The 23,276-nt window shown below is 43.1% G+C and overlaps 1 protein-coding gene across 2 annotated transcripts in view; it reads right to left on the bottom strand.

Annotated features, from left to right (window-relative positions):
• Nucleotides 1–4,454: 4,454 nt before the first annotated feature.
• supv3l1 (SUV3-like helicase) overlaps nt 4,455–23,276 on the bottom strand; it is a 57,971-nt gene continuing 39,149 nt past the window's right edge. For both annotated transcript variants that reach the window (XM_041210459.1, XM_041210460.1), the window contains 6 exons: nt 22,016–22,109; nt 21,427–21,646; nt 12,667–12,747; nt 12,346–12,522; nt 10,125–10,273; nt 4,455–5,014 (listed from right to left, as the gene is read on the bottom strand). In XM_041210459.1, the coding sequence (XP_041066393.1) occupies nt 4,525–5,014; nt 10,125–10,273; nt 12,346–12,522; nt 12,667–12,747; nt 21,427–21,646; nt 22,016–22,109 (1,211 nt within the window). In that variant the 3' untranslated portion in view covers nt 4,455–4,524. The remainder of the gene's footprint in view (nt 5,015–10,124; nt 10,274–12,345; nt 12,523–12,666; nt 12,748–21,426; nt 21,647–22,015; nt 22,110–23,276) is intronic.

Below are 23,276 nucleotides of genomic sequence, written 5' to 3'. Positions count from 1 at the left end.
CATTTTTCCACCCGCTCCTCATACTCCTTAATTCTCTGAGACGCCAAAAATCTATCTACCCCAGCCTTAAATGTATTCAATGATGGAGCATCCACAACCCTCTGGGGTAGAGAATTGCAAAGATTGACAACCTTTTAAATGAAGTAATTTTTGCTCATCTCAGCCCTGTTATCGGAGGAGTAGGCAGGAATGTAGGGTTGAGGCCATGTTCAGATCAACCATGATCTTATTTAATAGCGGAGCAGGCTTGAGAGGCTGGGTGGCCCACTCCTGCTTCTAATTCTTATGTTTGTATAACCTCACACTTCCCCACACTGAACTAAATCTGCCATAGTTCTGCTCATTCAGTTAATCTGCTTTTGCACCCACCAAAACCTCAGGCAAATGTGAAGCACCTTGGGGTGTTTTAATAAATTAAATGCACAAAGTGCAAGTTCTGGTGCATTCACCATTAGGGCCAGAGCATTCTTGGTTTACTTTGCCTCCAATCTCTTCAGTAGCCTCTCCCACCAAAAATGTACCCACTACCCTGATAACATCCTCCAATTTAGCTGCTTCCATTCCTGTGAAGAAGCCCTGCCTGCTTACCATTTCCTAACATTTGAATCTGTATCTCCTCATCCTTAAGCTTGTGTTGATATTGAACAGTTTATCTAATTTTTGAAACTATAAAGTACTATAAACTATAAGGTGACAGTCCCTCTTTCTTAATTTCCTGTGTAAACACCCCAGCTACCTTTAGAAATGCTTCATAATTGAAGTGCTCAACAACCATTGCTGATTTTCCTGCCCTTTGTATTAGGACACCGTTCCTGTGGAACACTGGCCAGATGGTCCATTGATTGAAATAAATGAATGTAGGGGTTGGGATGGGTTAATTTCTGTGAGGCCAGCCCTGGATTTAGAGGCTAAAAACCTGGATTCAGGAAATAGCAAATGTGACAATGAATCCACGGATTGACGTCAGCAAAATAAATGCATGGAGTTGAGCAAATATCAACTCGCAGCATGACCATCTGCAGCTCAAACCTTCATTCATGTTTTTCTTTAAACTGCCACTTGACTATCCTAACTGTCCTGACCAACCTCCCAACTTCCACTCTCCATTAATATGAGCTCATCCAAAACTTCCCTATTTTAACTCACACTAGTTCCCAACTCACAAATCACCCCTATGCTCGCTGACCTACAATGGCTCCTGATGCAGCAACATCTCCAATTTAAAATTCTCATCCTTACTTTCAAATCTCTCCATGGCCTCATCCTTATCTTTATTAGCTCCTGCATCATCACAACCTTCCAAGATATCTGCATTCCTCCACTTCTGGCTTCTTGTCAGTCATGAAGGCACACAGGAGGCCATCTGGCCCATCAAATCCATGCCAGCTGCTGTGGAGCAATCCAGTCAATCCCATTCCTCTGTTCTATCCCTGAAAATGTATTTCCCTCAAGTGAGAATTCAACTTTCTTTTTGAAATTATTCATTGTCTCTGCTACAGCCACCCTCGTACACAGCGAGTTCCCGGTCATTACCACTTGCTCCGTAAATTTTCTTCCTCACCTCATCCCTGCATCTCTTGTCCAAAAGGTTAAATTTGTTTTCCCTTGTCCTTGTAACATCAGCTAATGGGAACAGCTTTTCTTTGTTTACCTTATCCAAACTATCATAATCTTGCACACCTCTATCAAATCTCTCCTTAACCTGCTTTACTCCCAGAAAAACCCCAGTATCGTCAGCCTAACCTTGTAGCTCTGGAACCATTCTGGTAAATCTCCTGTGCTCCCTCAAGGAACCTCACATCCTTCTGAAAGTGTGACCAGAAGTAGGCACAATACTCTAGTTGTGGCCTAACCAGAGCTTTATCAAGTTCATCATAACTTCCCTAATTTTGTACTCAATATTTCTATGTATGAAGCCCAAGATCAGTATGCTATGCTAATTATGCCACTTTCAAAGATCGATGCGCATGAACCGCCAGGTCCCTCTGTCCCTGCACACTCTTTAGAACAGTGCTATTAAGTCCACGTTGCCTCTGCCTATCCCTTCTGCCCAAATCTACCACCTCACACTACTCTGTACTAAATTTCATCTGCCAATTGTCTGCCCATTCTGCTAGCAATCCTGTTGCAGTTGCTTGGTATCATCCGCAGTTTGCCATACCTCCACATTTGATATCATTGGCAGATTTTGAAATTTTATTCTGTATTCCCATATCCAAGTCATGTATATATATATCAAAAAAAGCACTGACCCTTGGGGAACCACAGTCTATCATCCTCCAGTCTGAAAAATAACCATTTACCATGACTCAGTTTTCTGTCCTTAAGCAAATTTATTTTTATCCAATTTGACACTGACCTTATTCCGCGAGCCACAATTTTGTTAATCAGCCTTTTATGTGGTGCGATTTCTTAAAATCCATTGAGACCACATGCATTCCCTTCATCAACCTTCTCTGTTACTTCATCAAAAAATTCAATTAGACAAACAAGGTTTACCTTTTATAAATATGTGTTGGCTCTCCTTAATTAACCTAAACCTTTTTAGGTGCCTGTTAATCTTTTCCCTCGTTATTATTTCTAAAATCTTACCCATAACTGATGTTAAACTGACTGGCCTGTAGTTACTGGGACCGTCCTTACACCCTTTCGTGAATAAGGGTGTCACATTTGCACCTCCCCTGTATCTAGGGAAGATTGGAACATTACGGCAAGCCCTTCCGCTATCTCCACCCCCACAACCTTTAGTGACCTGGGATGTATGCCACCTGGACCATCCATCCTAAACACAGCCAGCCTTTCAAGTACTTCCACAACACTAGATCCAGCAATGCTTTCTCCCACATGGCTATTTGTGCTTGTAGCTCACCAACATTATTGTGTTCACGTCCATGCATTCTAAACCTCTTTTTGCATTCCTTGTAGTTCTTAATTCATTCCCATCTAATAAGGCACCATTTCCTTCTCTAATACTATCCAACACTCTCGCTTTATACAGCTTATCCTTTTAGACTTTTATATACTAGTTCCCACCCTCTGCCAATTTAGTTTAAAACCTCTGCTGAACCTCCTCACGAGAGCATGGGTCCCAGTCTTGTTTAGGTGCAGTCTTTGTAAGCGCATCCTGTCCCAGAAATGGTCTCAATGACCCAAAAATCTGAGGCCCTCTCTTATGCACTGTGCCTCAAGCCACGCATTGATTCTTCCTATTTCTACTCGTGATAGCACGTGGCACTGGGAGTAATCTAGAGGTTACTATCTTTGACGTCCTACTTTTTAACTTCTTCCTCAGCTTCTGAAAATTTGGCCGTAGGACCTCAATACCTGCCCTCACTGTCATGGGTATCAAATGTACCACAGCTTCTCAACCTCTCCCTTCCTCCTACAGAATATTTTTCATCCTCTGTAAAGTCCTTTACCCTGGCACCAGGGAGGCATGTGGGGCTCATGATAACGTGTACAGGAATGTCTGTCTGTCTCCCTAACTAAGGAATCTCCTGTAATTGCATTTCTGCTCTTTGCTGCCGTCTTGTGTGCAGCCCCTTCCCATTAGTGCTATGGTCAGAACCACACACCTTCAGGGTATTGTCACTCCCTGCAGTCTCCAATGTAGAATACCAGTTTGGGAGTGGAACACACCCCAAAAGACTCCTGCACTTTCTTCCTCTTCCTGATGGCCACCTATCTACTATTCTGACCTCTTACTGCCTGTGGGTGATGACCTGCTCAAATGCACAATCCAGGAAACTCTCATCCTCCCTGATGCTCCACAGTGACTCCGGCTGCCCCTCAAGGTTGGAAATCCAGAGCTTGAGCTGGAGCAGCTGGTGACACTTCCCCAACATTTGGTCATCTGAGACACATGAAACATCCTGACGTGGCCACATGGCACAGGAATTGCAAGCAACATGTCTCAGCTGCATGTCATGATTTCCCAACTTCAGAATCTAGTTCATACCTTGTTTAAACAATTCATTCTAATTAATGCTTCTAGAGCTCAGCTCTCGAATCTCTCTAATTGCACCTTGTTTTTTCCTTAAATACCAGAACAGCACCTCCTCCCTCACTGCACAAAATGCCCTCAACTCCTCAAATTCACCATGTTTCTGCATTCCCCACTTCCTTCGCTTCACCATTGCTGGCCATGCCTTCAGCTGACAAGGGCCTAAGCAATAGAATTGCCTGATTAAGCCTCTCCACACCTTTCTTCTCCTTTAAAGTGCTCTTTAATTAAAGGCACTATATAAATGCAAGATGTTCTTAACCCAGTATGGTCTGCTGGGAACCCTGGTACTTGACTGAGCTACTGTGAGTTACAGAGTGGCTTCTGACACCAACATTCCAAGATTAAAAAAACTAGGGAGGCTCTAGTATAGAAAATATACCTTTACTTTGATTTCTGTTTTGTTAGTAGTCAAAGATATCAAACAAACTGAAAAACCTGGCACTCTGCACTCAGTCCAATCACTTCTTTATTGTTTAAACTGGAAAAAAAATTTTCAGAGTTGAATAAATATGGTGAATTTATTTCTTCTTCTTCTTTCTCAATCCTTTGGAAGTAATTTTACTCAGATCTTGAGCAGCAGAATCTCCTGGAGCTTGGAGACCATGTACCTGGCTTGCTGACCACTCCTCTTGAAGCTGCTGCAGTAATTCAGCTGTGAGGTGTCCTTGCTGAACCAGCCTTGTACTCAAAGAGTCGCCAGCTCTCTCAGGCACATCTGCTTTACCAACCACCACTCTGTAGCCTAAAGCCTTTGACCCGCGAATTTGCCTTGATCCGCTGTCGGCCCGATCCTTGGTAATCGTGCCTTCCATATTTATCCTGCCATTTGTCCATATCCCTCTATAAACAGAAGCATCATCAGGTCCTGTGGTGGTTGCCGTGGAGGCAGAATCCGATGCACGGATCAGGCGGGTGATATTCGTCACTCCAATCTGAATGATGCTGTCCAGTTCACTTTGAATATCTCGCACAAGATTCACATCTGGGAACATGTCCATGAACCGGTAACTGAGACAAATAACAGGGAACAAGAGTTTAGAACCAATCGAGAGCTGGGATGGGAACCAATCCAATTCAAGGAGGGGAACAATTATAGTTGTGAGGAGGGATGAGGTGGCAGAAGGATCTTCAAATTAGGTCATATGAACTGAGGAACAAAAAACAAGAGCAATCGCACCACCAGGAATGTACTATAGGCTCCCAAATAGTCAGAGGGCAACAGAAGAGCAAATATGTAGGCAAATCTCCAAGAAGTGCAAAAACGGGGTTACCCTAATATTAACTGGGATAGAATTAGCTTGAAAGGCACAGAGGGATCTGAATTCTTAAAATTCATTCAGGAGAACACTTTAGCCAGTACGCAGCAAGCTCAACAAGCAAGGGTGGCTCTAGGCTTAGTTTGAGAGAATGAAGCTGGCAGGGGAATGGGGTATCCGTTGGGAAGCACTTTAGTGGAGGTAATCATAATTCAGTTTGATTTAGGGCAGTTATGGAAAAGGGTAAAGATAAACCAGGAATAAAGTTCTCATTTGGTAAAAAAATAATTTTACCAAGAAGTGATTTAGCTGAAGTGAATCGGAATCAGTGCCAGATCGGTGGAAATCATTTAAGGAAGGAATATGTGAGTTCAGAGCAAATGCGTTCCCTTAAAACAAAAGGATGAGAGGAATATATCCAGAGCCCCTGCTTGTGAAGGGGGTTAAAGGAGAGGACAAAGAACAAAGGGAAGCTTATGACATACTGAGAGGCTGAACATTGCAGAAAACCAAGAGTATTTAAAGTTTAGGGATAAAATGAAAAAGGAAGCAGGGAAGCAAAGAGAGCATGAACAAATATTGGCAAACAAAATTAAGGAAAACCCAAAGATTTTTTTCATAAATACATAAGGAGCACAAGGATAACTAAAGAAAGAATCGGGCCTATTAAGGACCATAAGGGTAACCTGTGTATGGAGTGGGGGATGTGGGTGTGGCACTTATTGAATTTCACAAAAGAGAGGTTCAATACAGAGATTGCAAACAGGGAGGTGGAGTGGGAAAGATTAGATGAAATTAACATAGTGAAAGAGGAAGTATTAAGGGGTTAAACATCAAAGTGGATAAATCACTAGGCCTGCACAAAACATATCCTAGGCTGTGAAGGGAAAGAAGTGGAGAAACATCAGAGATCCTGTCCATCATTTTCCAATCCTTTCTGGCTACAGGCTTGGTACCAGTGGACAAGGGAACAGGTAATGCTGTACCATTGCTTAAAAGGGAGAAAGAGATAGACTAAATAATTACAGAACAGGTCAGTCAGCCTGACCTCAGTGGTAGCAAAATTATTGGAAAAAGATCCGAGGACTGGATAAATGTTCATTTAGAAAGGCACGATTAATCAAAGACAATCAGCATGGATTTTTTTTTTAAGAGAAGGATGTGCCTGACTAACTTGATTGAATTTTATGAGGTAGTAATGAGGAGGGTCAATGGGTGTAGTGCCTGTACTAAACCAGCCTGTGCTTGCAAAAGTACTGTTAGATGTGATTCCGCAATTGGGCAGCACTTGACGAACAATCCTGAGTGTGCTAACAGTCAAACTAACAACTAATTTAATATAATCAGTCGAGCCATAACATGACTCATTTACGTTTGCTAGAAGTAACAATCATACACAAGGACTGATTCTCTGCATATTAAAGGAATATGTTCAAGCCTTGCGCCTTTTTTGAATTATCCAAAAGCTTGGGGAGCCTATAGTTCCCTGTTGCTTTTTCCAGGGCAATGCCTCGGCCAATCAGAGTTGACTTGCCAACCAATCAGCACTTCTTTTCTCCTTAAGTATAAATTGTTGTGATCGTTTGAAATTTGGTACTCGTGTTTGTCCTGATGAGTGCAAGGCAAGAAGCTTCGACAACGTCTCTATTTTCGAAATATTCAAGTTCTGAACTAACGGCAGATGTAATGTACTTGGATTTCAAAAAGCCATGCGATAATGTTCCACACAAAAAGTTACTGCACAAGATAATGACTCATGGAGTTGGGGGTGATATATTAGCATGGATAGAGGATTGGTTAATGGACAGGAAGTAGAGAGCGGGAATAAATGGGGCATTTTGAAGTTGGCAGGCTGTGACTATTATTGTGCCACAAGGATCAGTGTTGGGGCCCCAGCCATTTACAATCTATCTTAATGACTTAGACGAAGAAACTCAGAGTAACGACAAAGAGACTCAGAGTAAAAACAAAATGCTGCGGATGCTGGAAATCAGAGAAAAGTCATATGGATTTGAAATATTAACTCTGTTTTTCTCTCCACAGATGCTGTTAGACCTGCTGAGTCTTTCCACAATTTTCTGTTTTTGTTTCAGACTCAGAGTATTGTATCTAAGTTTGCTGGTGATAAAGCTGGGTCGGAATGCAAGATCTGAAAAGGGCAAAAAGATATATAGGTTGAGCGAGTGGGCAACAAGAAGGCAGGTGGTACAGGGGAAGTTCGAGATTATTCACTTTGCAAAATATTTTTTAAAAGGCCGGGAAGCTTGTGGATGTTAATTATCAGAGAGACTTGGGCATACTCATGCAAGGAACACAGAAGGTTAGCATGGAGGTAGAGCAAGCAAATGGCATGCTGGCCTTTATTGCAAAGGGATTGGAAAACAGGAAAAAGCAATCTTGCTACAATTGTATAGGACTCTGGTGAGCCCTCATGTAGAATACTGGGTGAGGTGAGGTGAGGCCCTTAACCTCAAAACAGCATTTGATCGAGTATGGCATCAAGGATCCCAGCAAAATTGGAGTCAATGGGAATCAGGGGAAAACTCTCTGCTAGTTGGAGTCATACCTAGCAAAAGGAAGATGACTGCAGCTGTTGGAGGCCCATCAGCTTAGCTCCAGGACATCACTGCAGGAGTTCCTCAGGGTAGTGTCCTAGGCCCAAACATCTTCAGCTGCTTCATCAATGACCTTCCCTCCATCATAAGGTCAGAAGTGGGGATGTTCACTGATGATTGAACAATGTTCTGCACCATTCCTGACTCCTCAGATACTGAAACAGTCCATGTCCAATTGCAGCAAGACCGGGACAATTTCCAGGCTTGGGCTGACAAGTGGCAAGTAACATTTGCGCTACTCAAGTGCCAGGCAATGACCATCTTCAACAAGAGAGCATCTAACCATCATCCCTCGACATTCAATGGCATTATCATTGCTGAAATCCCCACTATCAACATCCTGGGGGTTACCATTGACCAGGGACTGAACTGGACAAGCCATATAAATACTGTGGCTACAAGGGCAGTTCACAGGTTGGGAATTCTGCAGCAAGTAACTGACCTCCTGACTCCCCAAAGCCTGACCACCATCTACAAGGCACAAATCAGGATTGGGATGATCTCCACTTGCCTGGATGAGTACAGCTCCCACGACACTCAAGAAGCTTGACACCACTCAGGATAAAGCTGCCCACTTGATTGGCATCCCACCGACCATTTTAAACACTCACTCCCTCCACCACTGATGCACAGTGGCAGCAGGGTGTACCATCTACAAGATACACTGCAGTAACAGACCAAGGTTCCTTCAACAGCACCTTCCAAATCCACAAACTCTACCACCTACAAGGACAAGGGCGGCAGATGCATGGGAACATCAACACTTGTAAGTTCCCCTCCAAGCCACACATCATCCTGACTTGGAACTATATCGCTATTCTTTCAGTGTCACTGGGTCAAAATCCTGGAACTCCCTTCCTAACAGCACTGTGGGTATACATATACCACATGGACTGCAGTGATTCAAGAAGGCAGCTCACCACCACCTTTCAAGGGCAATTAGGGATGGTCAATAAATGCTGGCCTAGCCAGTGACACCCACATCCTGTACTGCCAACCTTCTGGACTTAACAATGAGTTCAACAACTTCAGACCATGAACTCTGTCCTCCATTTTGATATATAATTTTGTTTCCCAACCCCCTGCCCCCACAGGGCCAGTCTGTAGCTTGTTCTTAGTTTTGCTTTCAGAGAGTGCTGACCCTTGTTCTGCTATTCATTGTTATCTGACCATAACGCCACTATTAGCACCTTCTTTAGTTTTTAACACCCTTTGTCGTGTCCAAGATATCTTGATCAAATCTCTCCTTGAGCTCCCACCTTTCCCTGACCATCTATTTTGATCTACCTGCTCTCTTCAATTGTATAAAACCCATCATATTTCTACCTCTCTTCAGCTCTGAAGAATAGTCATATGGACTTGAAACGTTAACTCTGTTTCTCTCTCCATAGATGTTGCCAGGCCTGCGCAGTTTTTCCAGCATTTTCTGTTTTTAATTTCAGGTTTCTAGCATCTGCATTATCTTGCTTTTATTTATGAGGGTCTATGCCTGCACTGGAGGAATCTTAGGAATGAGGAGGATTGAATTGGTTAGGATTCATTTATTTGGAAGAGAGGAGGCTCACAGCAGACCTAGATAAAGTGTATAAAATTATGAGGGTTCCAGATAGAAGGGATAAGAAGGCCCCATTTTAATAAGGTCTCTAACCATAAGGCACAGATTTAGGAGAAGAGGCAGGGCATTTAGAGAGGATTCTAGGGGAAATTTATTCACCTATAGGGCAGAGAGGGTCTGGAAATGGCTTGTGATCACAGTCCCGAGTGGCTGGCTATTCAACAACGGATGGCATTGCTGATCTGTTGTTATTTTGACATTTGCAGATGTGAGTTTGTTGGGTGAAAGGATGGTAGAGGCAGAAATGTTCATGACATTTAAAAAGTACCTGGATATGCTCTTGAAGTTCCGTAAACTTCAAGACCATGGACCAAGAGTTGGGAAAGTGAGACCAGGCTGGATGGCTCCTTGTCAGCTGGTGCTGACATGATAGACCGAATGGCCTCATTCTGTGTTCACAATCCAGACCGGGGATCAGGGCCAATCCAGGCCGGGGATAAGGGCCAATCCAGGCCGGGGATCAGGGCCAATCCAGGCCGAGGATCAGGGCCAATCCAGACCAGAACCAATCTCAAGAATACATTGCAAATGGTTTCACTAGAACAAACCAGCTTTACCAAGCTACTACAATGTGTCAAAGTTGCCAGTTTGAAGGACATGCCAAAACTACAGATGCAAGCTCCTTAACTTACCTTAGCCACAGGTATAGATCCAATACATCATGTACAGCCTCCAAGTGTACAAGGTCTTTGATGTTTTTTGGTGGTGTCAGTGGCCAGTTAATGTGACGACATAGCCACTCGAATGTCAGTGGCTCATTCCTGCTGAATTGTCTGGCAAACTGGAGAATTCAAACAGACAAATCTTTTTCAAACAAAGTTTAAAAAAACCAAAATCACATCTGCAAATGTCAAAATAATAACGTCAACAATGTATTGTGCCACCCATTGTTGAAAAGCCAATTGCTCCAGACTGTCTGGGGTCACAAGACTTATTTACACTCTGTCTGACTGTCTGGGGCCACAAGTCATTTGGGTGACTGCAGCAAAGTCCGAATTGCTGATTTTATTTATTTAGACAACCAAATTGGTTTGCTTTTCTTCAATCTACTTTATGGTAATTGCTTATATAGTCATGGCAGACACAAAGCAATCATATCTTCCAGTCCTAATGCAACTGATATATACAATAAACAACTGGGAAAGGTATGTGTACAGTATTATCATATGGGCACAGCAGTTCATGGTGCCTGATTTGCTATAACTGCTATGGTTTGTTTGTAACCCCATCCTCTGATGTTTCCCTTTTCCTTTCTGATGCCTTTGTTCGACATTCATCACCTACACAGAATTTCAAGCCATTCTTAAGAAGCGTAATGGACTCAATATAGATTTTTTTAAATATATAATTAACTCGTCAAGAACAGTACAATTAACACATACAGATTTCATTCTAGAAATACAGTCTTAAAATGCTGGGTCCTTCTGAGCTGCAGCTGGAAATTAACCAGGCAGACAGACGAATCGTTGACCCTGGTTCTGCATTGATTACCCCAAGCCTGTGTTTTAATTAATAATTAGTGCTTGTGTGCTTCAAGGAAAATGGTTGACCTTAGCAGAATATTGTGAATCACGAGGTATAAACTTCCTGTTCTTATAAAACAGTGTAAATAAGACTTGAACTCAACAGAAGGGGAAATGGGGCAATGTTTAATGGGTAACCAACACTAGTTTAAATACCAGCAAAAACTGGCCCCCCATTAAGCCCAAGGCCAGGTTTTTGAAAGAGGCTGTGGCCTTCTAATTAATGACAGTCCTCAAAGGCACAGAAACCACCTTTCAAATTTTAATCAGCTTAATAGAAAATATGTAATTGATGTTTTCTATCAGAATTTTTCTAAGTCTTCATCTGATTGGGTAAGTAGACAAAAAATGATGGAAAATATCTGAAATTGTGCTTTGAACAAAGTGACTGGTTTATCTTTTCCTGTCTTTCCTGGTGTTTCCAAACTGGTCATTCAGGGTTGGTTGTTTTTATAAATCTTGACTGGTCTCTCTCTGTTAGTTTGATAGTCCTTCTTCCCACTTCCAATTTGTATATTCCCTAATTCATCCATAATTTGTTGCTGCTTTACTTTAGTCAATCAACAAACTGATGTGTGCAGGCAGACTGCTTCTTGAACTAATTTGGTACATTTAAATAATACAATTGTTCTGCTTCACAGAGCTCTTCAACAGTCTGTGGGGTTATTAGTCATTCTGAAGGGAATCTCCTAGTCTAATGTGAGCAGATTAAAGCCAATAGACTGATCGAGACCAATTACTGGCACTTTCAGTGTGGTGTAAGAACGGCACTGCTACTGGATCCACTTAGAGGTTCCACTTCAGGGAAATGCTGTTCAGAGTTCCAGAAAAATACAAGCAGCCTCACTAGTAGCACTCAGGTCTCTGATTCAGAAGGTTGTGAGTTCAGTACAGTAATGGCTGAGAGTGTGCTGCAATGTTAGAGGTGCTGTCTTCTGGATGATACATCAAACTGAGGTTCTTCTTGCATTCTCAGGCAGATGTAAAAGATCCTGCTGCAATAATTGAAGAATAGCAGAGGAGTTCTCTCTGATATCTGGCCAATATTTATCCCAATCAATATCACTGAATCATCTCATGATCACATTGCTGTTTGTAGGGGCTTGTCATGCACAAACTGGTTGTTGTGTTTCCCACAGTACAACAGCATCTGCATTTCAGAAATGAACTCCACTAGCAGTAAAGCACTTTGGGATATCCTGAAGTCAGGAAAGGTGTTATATATAAATTCAAGTTCTTTCGTTAACACAGTAATGGTTAAGGTACAGAGGGCCTGACAACACCATCGGGAGTCTGACCCCACTCAAGGAAAGGATTGTGAGTAACATACCTTTAGAAAGGAGGTGCAGACAAAGGGATGCTTCCTGTTGATTGGTGCGGTGCAGAAGATGTATCGCACACGGAGGTTCAGCGGGATATGCTGAATCATGTCAGCCAGGAACTTGAAATCATCAATATTGCAAACAAAATATAGTCCGTCTACCTGCGAAAGGCTCACAAATATATCCTACAAATCAGAGGAAAGCCCGGAAAAATAAAGAAATATTAGGTTAATTTCAAATCTGTACAGAAGCAGCCAGTAAATAAATTGTTTTTTTGAAGAGATTTCACAAGAGGCAGATCTCAATGCAGCTCCAAGTGAAACACTTACAATCAGGTTCGACAAGGTGGCATCAGGCAGCTGGTAAGCAAACATCTCAATCTGGTCCGCTGTGGGGTGCAATCCCGCTGTCTTAAAAAGTTCAGAGGTTAACAAATAAATAATTTTCCCAAATTCTCCCCGTTTTAGCAGCTATCAATAGTCACAGCTTCTCAAGGCAGGTGTTATGAGCTTGTTTGCTGGGCACCTGGCACCCCTCCCCCAGACACACTGTTAAGGGCCATTCTCTCTCATGAACCAAGGCAGCAAGTAGTCAATACCCAACCAAAACCTGTCCTCACACAACCCTCTTTGAGATTGGCCTGTGAAACTGGAATCAACTACGATCAGAAAATAGCAGCACACATAAATACTTTAAAGAAGATGCACAATTCTACTCTTCTCACTCTATAAAGCTGCAATACGTTCAGACTTGGCATTTTACTGAACTTCTCTACTTTGAAATGTGAAATATCAGTAATGGGAACTGAAGGAAATTGTGTGCACTCCAGGCTCTCTCTATTAATACTGAATTTGGAAGCATAATGATTGGACTCAAGGGATAGCAAGAAAGTGAGAAAGGCTGCTCCAATCTTCCTTCCAGGCTCCTCTTTTCTGTTAAAACCCTCCCTGGTGGTCTCTATCTATCAACATGATACTGCAACACAAGAGAGGAGCAGGAGTAGACCACACAACCCTTCACGCCTGGTCCACCATTCAGTATGTTCATGGCCAACTTGCACTTCAACTCCATTTTACGACCTGCTTCCCACATCGCTCGATTCCTTAAGAGACCAAAAATCTGTCCGTACCAGCCTTAAATGTATTCAACGGTGGAGAATCTACAACCCTCTGGGGTAGAGAATTCAAGATTCACAATCCTTTGAGTGAAGTGATTTCTCCTCATCTCAGTCCTAAATGACCAACCCCTTACCCTGAGATTGTGCCTCCATGTTTTAGATTCCCCAACTAGCGGAAACAATCGCTCAGCGTCTACCTTGTCAAGCCCGAGAATCTTGAATGTTTCAATGAGATCACCTTATTCTTCTAAACTCCAGAGAATATAAGCCCAATTTACTCAGCCTTTCATCATAGGACAACCTCCTCAAGGGGCCATTTTAGTGAACCTTCGCTGTACCGTCTCCAATGGAAGTATATCCTTTCTTGAATGTGGAAATCAAAACTGCACACTGTATTCCAGATGTAGTCTCACCAAAACTCTGTACAATTGCAGCAAAATTGTAGCAACTCAGTTGAGAAGAATGAGAGGGGATCTCATTGAAACGTCTAAAATTCTGACAGGAATGGACAGACTGGATGCCGGGATGATGTTTCTTTTGGCTGAGGGGTCTAGAACAAGGGGTCACAGTCTCAGGATAAGGGGTAGGCTATTTAGGACTGAGTTGAGGAGAAGCAACTTCACTCAGAGGGTGGTGAACCTGTGGAATTCTCTGCCACAGACGGCTGTGGAGGCCAAGTCACTGAATATATTTAAGAAGGAAATAGATTTCTGGACTCTAAAGGCTTCAAGGGTTATGGGGAGAGAGAGGGAGTATGGTGTTGAGATAGAGGATCAGCCATGATCATACTGAATGGCGCAGCAGGCTCGAAGGACCGAATGACCTACTCCTTCTTCTATTTTCTATGTTTAGATAGGCAGGAAAGCATGTTGTGAAGAGGGCACAAGGAGGATGCAGACGCATATAGGTAAGTTGAGCGAGTTGGCAAAAATCTGGCAGATGGGAGTATAATGTGGGAAAATGCGATTTGTTCACTTTGGCAGGAAGAATAAAAAAGCAGAGTATTACTTAAATGGGGGACGACTGCAGAATTCCGAGACGCAGAGGGATCTAGGTGCTGTAGTGCACAAGTAGCAAAAAGTTGGTATGCAGATACAGCACGTAACCAAGGCAGCTAATGGAATGCTATTCTTTATTACAAGAGGAATTCAATATAAAAGTAAGGATGTTATGCTTCAGTTACACAGGGCACTGGTGAGACCACATCTCAAATACTGTGTGCAGTTTTGGTCTCCTTATTTACGGAAGGATGTAAATGCACTGAAGGCAGTTCAGAGGAGGTTTACTAGATTGATGCCTGGACTGAGTGGGTTGTCTTATGAGGAAAGTTGAGTCAGAATGGACTTGTTTCCACTGGAGTTTAGAAAAGTGAGGGATGACTTAATTGAAGTATACAAGATTCTGAATGGTCTTGACAAGGTGGATGTGGAAAGGATGTATCCTCTTGTGGGTGAGTCCAGAACTAGGGGCACAAATTAGGGGTCACCCTTTTAGGATAGAGATGAGGAGAATTTTTTTCTGTCAGAGGGTTGTGTGACTTTGGAACTCTGCCTCAGAAGGCGTTGGAGGCGAGATCATTGAATATTTTTAAGACAGAGGTAGTTTGATTTCCAAATCAAAGGTTATTGGGGATAGATGGGAATGTGGAATTCGAAACACAAACAAATCAGCCATGATCTTATTGAATGGTGGAGCAGGCTAGAGGTGTCGAATGGCCTACTTCTGCTCATATTTTATATGTTCGTATGCTCTGGGGGCCCAGGTTCAAATTCCACCACAGCAGGTGGTGTAAATTGAATTCAATAAAAATCTGGAATTAAAAGTCTAATGATGATCATGAAACCATTGTTGATTATCATAAAAACCCATGTGGTTCACTAATGTCCTTTAGGGAAGGAAATCTGCCAACATTTCCTGGTCTGGCCTCTATGTGACTCTAGACCCACAGCAATGCGGTTGTCTTAACTGCCCTCTGAAATGGCCTAGCAAGCCACTCAGTTGTGTCAAACTGCTACGAAGTCTATAAGGAATGAAAGTGAACGAACCACTCAGCATCGATTTAGGCACCGGAAATGACAAGGGCAAATTAACTTCCTCCTTACAGCACTGTGGGTGTACCTAACACCACATGGACTGCAGCGGTTCAAGAAAACAGCTCACCACCACTTTCACAAGGGGAGTTAGGGATGGACAATAAATGCTGTCCTAGCCAGTGTATTGCCAGCCTATCCTGTATTGCCAGCCTATATAGATTCTAGCACTTGTAAATAAAGCCACACTTGAGTCCAACCAATAATTTTAAATTGGTTATTGGTATATTTCTTAGCACAATTAGGATATCTCTGCTTCTAAGGGACCAACATTTAATTCAGCTATTCTTTATTTTCATATGCTTGCAAAAGCTCTTACAACCTGTTTTTATATTCCTGGCTACTTTACTCTCATATTCTATTCTTTCCCTTTTTATTACATTTTTGGTGGCCTTCTGTTGGTTTCTAAAACACTCCCAATCCTCAGACTGGCTGATTATTTGCAACATTATAAACCCCTTCTTTTAATTGAATAATATCCTTAACTTCCAGAGTGAGCCCCAGATGGGTCTTTCTTGCTTTTTTTTATGGAATGCATTTTTGTCAAATATTTTGAATTGTTTTTTAAATGTTTCCTACTGTTTATTCATCACCTTTAAGTCTATTAACCCAATCGACCTTAGTCAATTCTCCCCTCATGCCTATGTAATTTACTTTTTATAAGTTTAAGACTCTTGTTTGTGATTGGAGTATGTCACTATCAAACATAATATGGAAATCTACTGTATTACAATCACTATTTCCCAGTGGATCTTTCTCTCTGCCCCATTACACAATACTGGATCTAAAATAGCTTCTTCCCTAGTCAGTTCCACAAGTTATTCACATCACAGAATCACAGTGCACAAGAGGCCCTTCGGCCCATCGAGTCTGCACCAACACGTGAGAAACACCTGACCTACCTACCTAATCCCACTTACCAGCACTTGGCCAATAGCCTTGAATGTTATGACGTGCCAAGTGCTCATCCAGGTACTTTTTAAAGGATGTGAGGCAACCCGCCTCCACCACCCTCCCAGGCAGTGCATTCCAGACCGTCACAACCCTCTGGGTAAAAAAGTTTTTCCTCACATCCCCTCTAAACCTCCTGCCGCTCACCTTGAACTCCGTATTCAAAGGATCATCCTCCGCCATTTCCGCCAACTCCAGCATGATGCACCACCAAACTCATCTTCCCTTCACCACCCATGGCGGCATTCCGCAGGGATCATTCCCTCCGGGACACCCTGGTCCATTCCTCCATCACCACCTACACCTCAACCCCCTCCTACGGCACCTTCCCATGCAACCGCAGAAGGTGCAATACCTGCCCCTTTACTTCTCCTCTCCTCACCATCCAAACACTCTTTTTAAGTGAAGCAGCATTTCACTTGCACTTCCCTCAATTTAGTCTACTGCATTCGCTGCTCCCAATGCGGTTTCTCTACAATGGAGAGACCAAACGCAGACTGGGTGACTGCTTTGCAGAACACTTTCGGTCTGTCCGCAAGCATGACCCAGACCTCCCTGTCGCTTGCCATTTCAACACTCCACCATGCTCTCATGCCCACATGTCCGTCCTTGGCCTGCTGAATTGTTCCAGTGAAGCTCAATGCAAACTGGAGGAACAGCACCTCATCTTCCAACTAGGCACTTTACAGCCTTCCGGACTGAATACTGAGTTCAACAATTTTAGAACATGAACTGTCTCCTCCATCCCCACCCCCTTTCTGATTCCCTCCTTTTGGTCCCAATAATTTATATAGATTTTTCTTTTCCCACCTATTTTCATTATTTTTAAATGTATTTCCATCCATTGTTTTATCTCTACCTTTTAGCCTTTTTCGATTCTTTCACCCCACCCCACCCCCACCAGGGCTAGCTGTACCTTGCTTGGACCTGCTTTCTACCCTTAATTAGCACATTCCTTAGATAATATCACCACCGTCAACACCTCTTTGTCCTTTTGTCTGTGACATCTTTTGGTTATCTCCACCTATCACTGGCCCTCTATCCAGCTCTACTTGTCCCACTCCTCCTTAAACCAGCTTATATTTCACCTCTCTTCTATTTTTACTTAGTTCTGTTGAAGAGTCATTCAGACTCGAAATGTTAACTGTGTTCCTCTCCACAGATGCTGCCAGACCTGCTGAGTTTTTCCAGGTATTTTTGTTTTTGTTTTGGATTTCCAGCATCCGCAGTTTTTTGCTTTTATTTCTTATTAAACTGTACCATGTTGTGGTTGCTATTGCTAAAATGCTCGCCCACCATCACCTCAGCCACCCGTCCGGCTTCATTCCCCAGAATTAGGTCCAGCAATGAACCTAATTGGACCCTCTACATATTGACCAAAAAAGTTCTCCTGTACACATTTCAAGAAATCCACTCCAACCAAGCCCTTAACACTATGTCTATCCCAATTAATGTTAGGAAAGTTGAAATCATCTCATATATAATTACCCTATTGTCATTGTTTTTACACACCTCCACAAATTGTGCACATATTTGCTCCTCAATTTCCCGCTGACTATCTGGGGGTCTATAATAAACACCTAATAATGTGTTTGCCCCTTTTTTATTCCTAAGTTCTACCCACAAAGCTTCATTCGATGCCCCCTCCAAGATATCATCTCTCCTTACTGCAGTAACTGACTCCTTTACTCATAATGCAATGCCTCCTCCTCTTTTACCCCCTCCCATCTTGCCTGAAGATTCTATATTCCGGAATGTTGAGCTGCCAATCCTGCCCTTCCCTCAACCACAGCTCTGTGATGGATGGCTACTATATCACAATTCCACGTGTCAATTCTCACCCTTAACTCATCCATTCCACCTATAATACTCCTGGCATTAGAGGCCATCCAGCCTAGCCTTACTCCCTTGAAGCTTATTGCAGCTGTACTCCCTCTGACTTGATTGTTTTACTATATTATGATGTGTCCCTATTCTGCTAACATTCTGTGTCCCCTCCCCCTGCCGAATTAGTTTAAACTCCTCCCAACAGCACTAGCAAACCCGCCTGCAAGGATGTTAGTCCCACTCTGGTTCAGATGTAGACCGTCCCATTTGTACAGGTCCCACCTTCCCCAGAAATGGTCCCAGTGATCCAGCAATCTAAACCCCTCCCTCCTGCACCAACTCTTAAGCCACGTATTCATCTGCGCTATTCTTCTATTTCTGAGCTTGCTAGTAAATGGCACTGGCAGTAATCCAGAGATTACAACTGGAGAGGTCTTGCTTTTTAGTCCACTGCCTAACTCCCTGAATTCTTGATGCAAGACCTCATCCCTCTTTCTACCTATGTCATTGGTACCAACATGTACCATGACCACTGCCTTATCACCCTCTCCCTTCAGGATGCCCTGCAGCCATTCAGTGACATCCTGGACCCTGGCACCAGGGAGGCAACATACCATCCTGGAGTCACTTTGACGGCCACAGGAGCGCCTATCTGTTCCCCAGACTATAGAATCCCCTATTACTATTCCTCTTCCTCCCCTCCTATTCAGACAGGCTGCTTGTGGTGCCAGAAGCTTGGCTCTGTCTGCACTCCCTGGAGGAACCAGCGCCCTTATCAGCCTCCAAAATGGAATACCGATTTGCGAGCAGAAACCTTGCCTGTTTCTCTTGGACTACCTGGTGGTCACCCATTCCCTTCCTTCCTCAAGTCCCACCAGGAAATTGTCACAAAAGCATTCTTGACCATCCATGTTAATTTGATTGTCTGACGTTATAAGAACATTTAAGTCCCCCACAATTACTATGTTGCCTTTGTTATAAGCTGTAATAATTGCATTTTTAATGCTCTGCCAACGGTATAGATACTGTTATGGGGCCTAAAAACAACTCCCACCATCATTTTCTGATTCTTGATATTCCTAATTTCCACTCATGCTAATCTATTTCATGATCCCTTGAGCCCATGTCCTTCCTCACCAATGTCCTAATGTCATCCTTTAGTATCAGGGCTTCCCCTCTTCCTTTGCTATTGTCTGTCTGTCTTTCAGGAATATTGTATACCCTGGAATACCAATTTTCCAACCTTGGTCACTTTGCAACCATGTCTCTGTAATGATTAAATCTAAAGCACATACCTCTATTTGTGCCTATAGTTCATCAATCCTATTGCAGATGCTTCGCACATTCAGATAAAGAGCCTTTAATTTCATTTTTTTGCTACTATTCTCTACACAGTGCACCAGCGAATGCGGTCCATTATTAAACTCTCTTGTCCCTTCCTGTACCACTCTGCTTGTCTTTACCCACATCCCTACACTGTTCTGTTGCCTTTCATCTTTGGATTTCTAAATTTCCCATCAATTAATATTTCCAAGCTTGCTGATGACACAAAACTAGGTGGGAATGTGATGAGGATGCAAAGAGGTTTCATGGGGATTGAGACAATACTAAGTGAATTGGCAAGAACATAGCAGATGGAATTTAATGTGGAAAAATGTGAAGTCATCCACTCTGAAGGCAGAAGATTTCTTAAATTGTGAGAAATTGGAAAGTGCTGATGTCCAAAGGGACTTGGGGGTCCTTGTTCATGAGTCACTGAAAGCTAACATGCAGGTGCAGCAAGGAATTAGGAAGGCAAATGGTTTGTTAGCCTTTATTGCAAGAGGGTTTGAGTACAGGAGTAAAGATGTCTTGCTACAATTGCATTGACCTCCTTATTGGTCTCCTTATTTAAGAAAAGATGTAAATGCATTAGAAGCAGTTCAGGGGCTTACAAGACTAATGCCAGGAATGGGTGGATTGTCCTATGAGGAAAGGTTGGACAGGTTAGGCTTGTATCCACTGGAGTTTAGAAGAGTAAGAGGCGACCTGATTAAAACCTTTAAGGTCCTGAGGGGTCTTGACAGGGTGGACGTGGAGAGTGTGTTTCCCCTTGTGGGAGAATCTAGAACTTGGGGTCACTGTTTAAAAATTAGGGGTTGCCCATTTAAGAAAGAGATGAGGAGAATTATTTTTCTCTCAGAGGATAGTGAATCCCTGGAACTCTCTTCCTCAAATGGCAGCGAAATCAAAGTCTTTGAATATTTTTAAGGCAGAGGCAGATAGATTCTTGATAAACAAGAGGGTGAAAGGTTATCAGAGGTAGGTGAGAGGTTACAAATCAGATCAGCCATGGTCTTATTGAATGGCGAAGCAGGCTCGAGGGGCCAATTGACTTACTCCTGCTCCTAATGCACATGAGCTTGTGTGAGGTTGCACCTGGAGTATTGTGTACAGCTTTGGTCTCTTTTCCTTACCATGGAGGGACTGCAGCAAAGGTTCACCAGTTCACCAGACTGATTCCTGAGATGGCAGGATTGTCCTAGGAGAAATTGAGGAGTTGGGCCTATATTCTTGACAGAGTAAATCCAAGGATTGCGGGGGGTGGGGGGGGTGTGTGCAAGAGAGAGAGAGAGAGAGAGAGAGAGAGAGAGAGGGGTGAGGGGTGTGATCTAGAATCAATCAGAATAAGAGTTAGGCTATTTAGGCTATTTAGGGGCTAGATGAGGAGCAATTTCTTCATTCCGTGGGTGGTGAATCTTTGGAATTCGCTACACCACAGTGCTGCGGAGGCTCAGTCACTGAAAGTGTTCATGACAGAGATCGATAGATTTCTAGATATTAAAGACATCAAGGAATGTGGGAACAGTGTAGGAAAATGGCTTCACCGTGTCTTCCAGGCTCTGCTTCCACCCACACTCTTGTGCTAAAATCATTGCATAACTTCTCTCATTCAAAGGCCTCCCAATGTTACAGAACTCCTTAGTTCTTCCTTCCTCCTGTAATCCAAAGCCATTTATAAGACTCAATGACACCTGTCTACTTCCTTGTCTCTCCTCTATTCAACTGTGGTATCCTGCACAGCAGGCCTTGGCCCCTCATGCTGCTTTCTAAGTAATGATCACCTCGATGGGTTCGACAGTCCTGCTCAAGATTTCTTGGAGCACTGGAAGGTCGTCACGATGCATTGTAGTAACTTCCCCTTCCTTAAAGGCTGAGCTGAACCTGCCAGCTCTCCCGGCAATCTGCAGGGCCTGTGAAGTGGTTATCCTGTCCATCTCCTTCTCTCCCTTCTCATTTATACTTGGTTTCACCAGAGAATTGAAAATGATGCGTTTTATGCTCCTGAATAAAAGAGAGAAGATTATTGGATGGAAAAATAAGCCTTGAACTTCAATTGTCCCTCCCTGCCCAGTGATCCACAGTGAGAGGCAGCTTCACAGTCCAGGGTCCCTCCGGTAGGGACAACAATGAGCATAAATAAACAGGTAAAGTTCCTGCTCCTTATTAAACTGTGCATGTTTATCTCAGGTATTGGATTCAGTCCAACAGTCTACAGAGGTTCACTCAAAATGAATGATCCAGTAAGGTGGGTTTTGATCAGTATTTATCTTAAGGAGAGGAACAACCAGGAAAATAACCCATGAATTGTACCTCAGCATGAGCCACTGGGCAGAGGGGAAAGAACAGCAATAAGGTCTCTGGTATACTCACAGATTCAAACCCATCCCAATGGCATCAGTAGCGACCATGATCTTACAGGGATCCTCAGTATCATTGAATTTCTTTGCTTGAGCCAGCTTTGTTCCTAAGATCAAGCACACAGATGCCTTCAATAAATCAGACCATGCTACTGAGGACACTGAATGTAACTACTCAACCACCAGCAGCCTGTATCGCCCGGCTGTTGCATGTGTCTCAAGGGTTGTGTTTGTGGTCTGGTGATAGAGCTGTGATTCAGTACCACCTCCACACATTTTGAAGCTTCTCCGAGGAAAGGAAGCCAAGAAAATGCGACTCTGAGGCAGAATTATTGCAGCGTCTACACATGGAAGCACTTCACACAAGTGGAACGATAAACCCTTGTATGCTTTGCCAGTGGCTTCTACTTGGAAGCTGCCCAGTATCTTGGTGGAAATCACAGGTTTAGTGTGGGGGGAATGGGTGATCCAGATCCAAGTCCCTTCACTCTGGGTCAGGATGCTGCACTGTTATAGAGGCTGGCTTTTCACCCACAAGTTGGTTGGGATTATGCCCAGCACAGAGACTTCATGAGCAATGCTGCCCAAATCAAACAGTATGCAGAGGCCTGGGAAAGGGAGAAGTAGCAACACATTGCTGGAGATACAAGATGAAGAGCCTTATCATGCAGCCCACATCTGGATATGCTTTCCCTCAGTAACAGGTGTTTGCAGACTGGAATCTGGCTCTAGGTTAGAAAGAAGCTTAAACCGGGCAACAATAGCAAGAGAAAGTAGCAACACTACAATTCCCAACACTGACAATCCCTCACCATCACCACAGACACACACAAAAATTGCTTGGTAATACAGAACTTGAATATCACTGAAAAGAGAGAAATGTTGCTGAAGCTTTTTGTATTGCACTCATCAGGACAAACCCAAGAATACAAAATTTCAAACAATCTCAACAATTTATAACAAAAACAGAATTACCTGGAAAAACTCAGCAGTTCTGGCAGCATCGGCGGAGAAGAAGAGTTGACGTTTCGAGTCCTCATGACCCTTCAACAGAACTAGGTGAATCCAAGGAAGGGGTGAAATATAAGCTGGTTTAAGGAGTGTGGTTTGGGGGAGGGGGGTGGGAGAAGAGAAGTGGAAGGGGGTGGTGTGGTTGTAGGGACAAGCAAGCGGTGATAGAAGCAGATCATCAAAAGATGTCACAGACAACAGAACAAAAGAACACATAGGTGTTAAAGTTGGTGATATTATCTAAACGAATGTGCTAATTAAGA

This window comes from Carcharodon carcharias, chromosome 17 (assembly GCF_017639515.1).
Source record: "Carcharodon carcharias isolate sCarCar2 chromosome 17, sCarCar2.pri, whole genome shotgun sequence".
NCBI classification, from domain to species: domain Eukaryota; kingdom Metazoa; phylum Chordata; class Chondrichthyes; order Lamniformes; family Lamnidae; genus Carcharodon; species Carcharodon carcharias.
The sequence above is the reverse complement of the archived record's forward strand: the minus strand, read 5'-3'. Positions and strand labels throughout refer to the sequence as shown.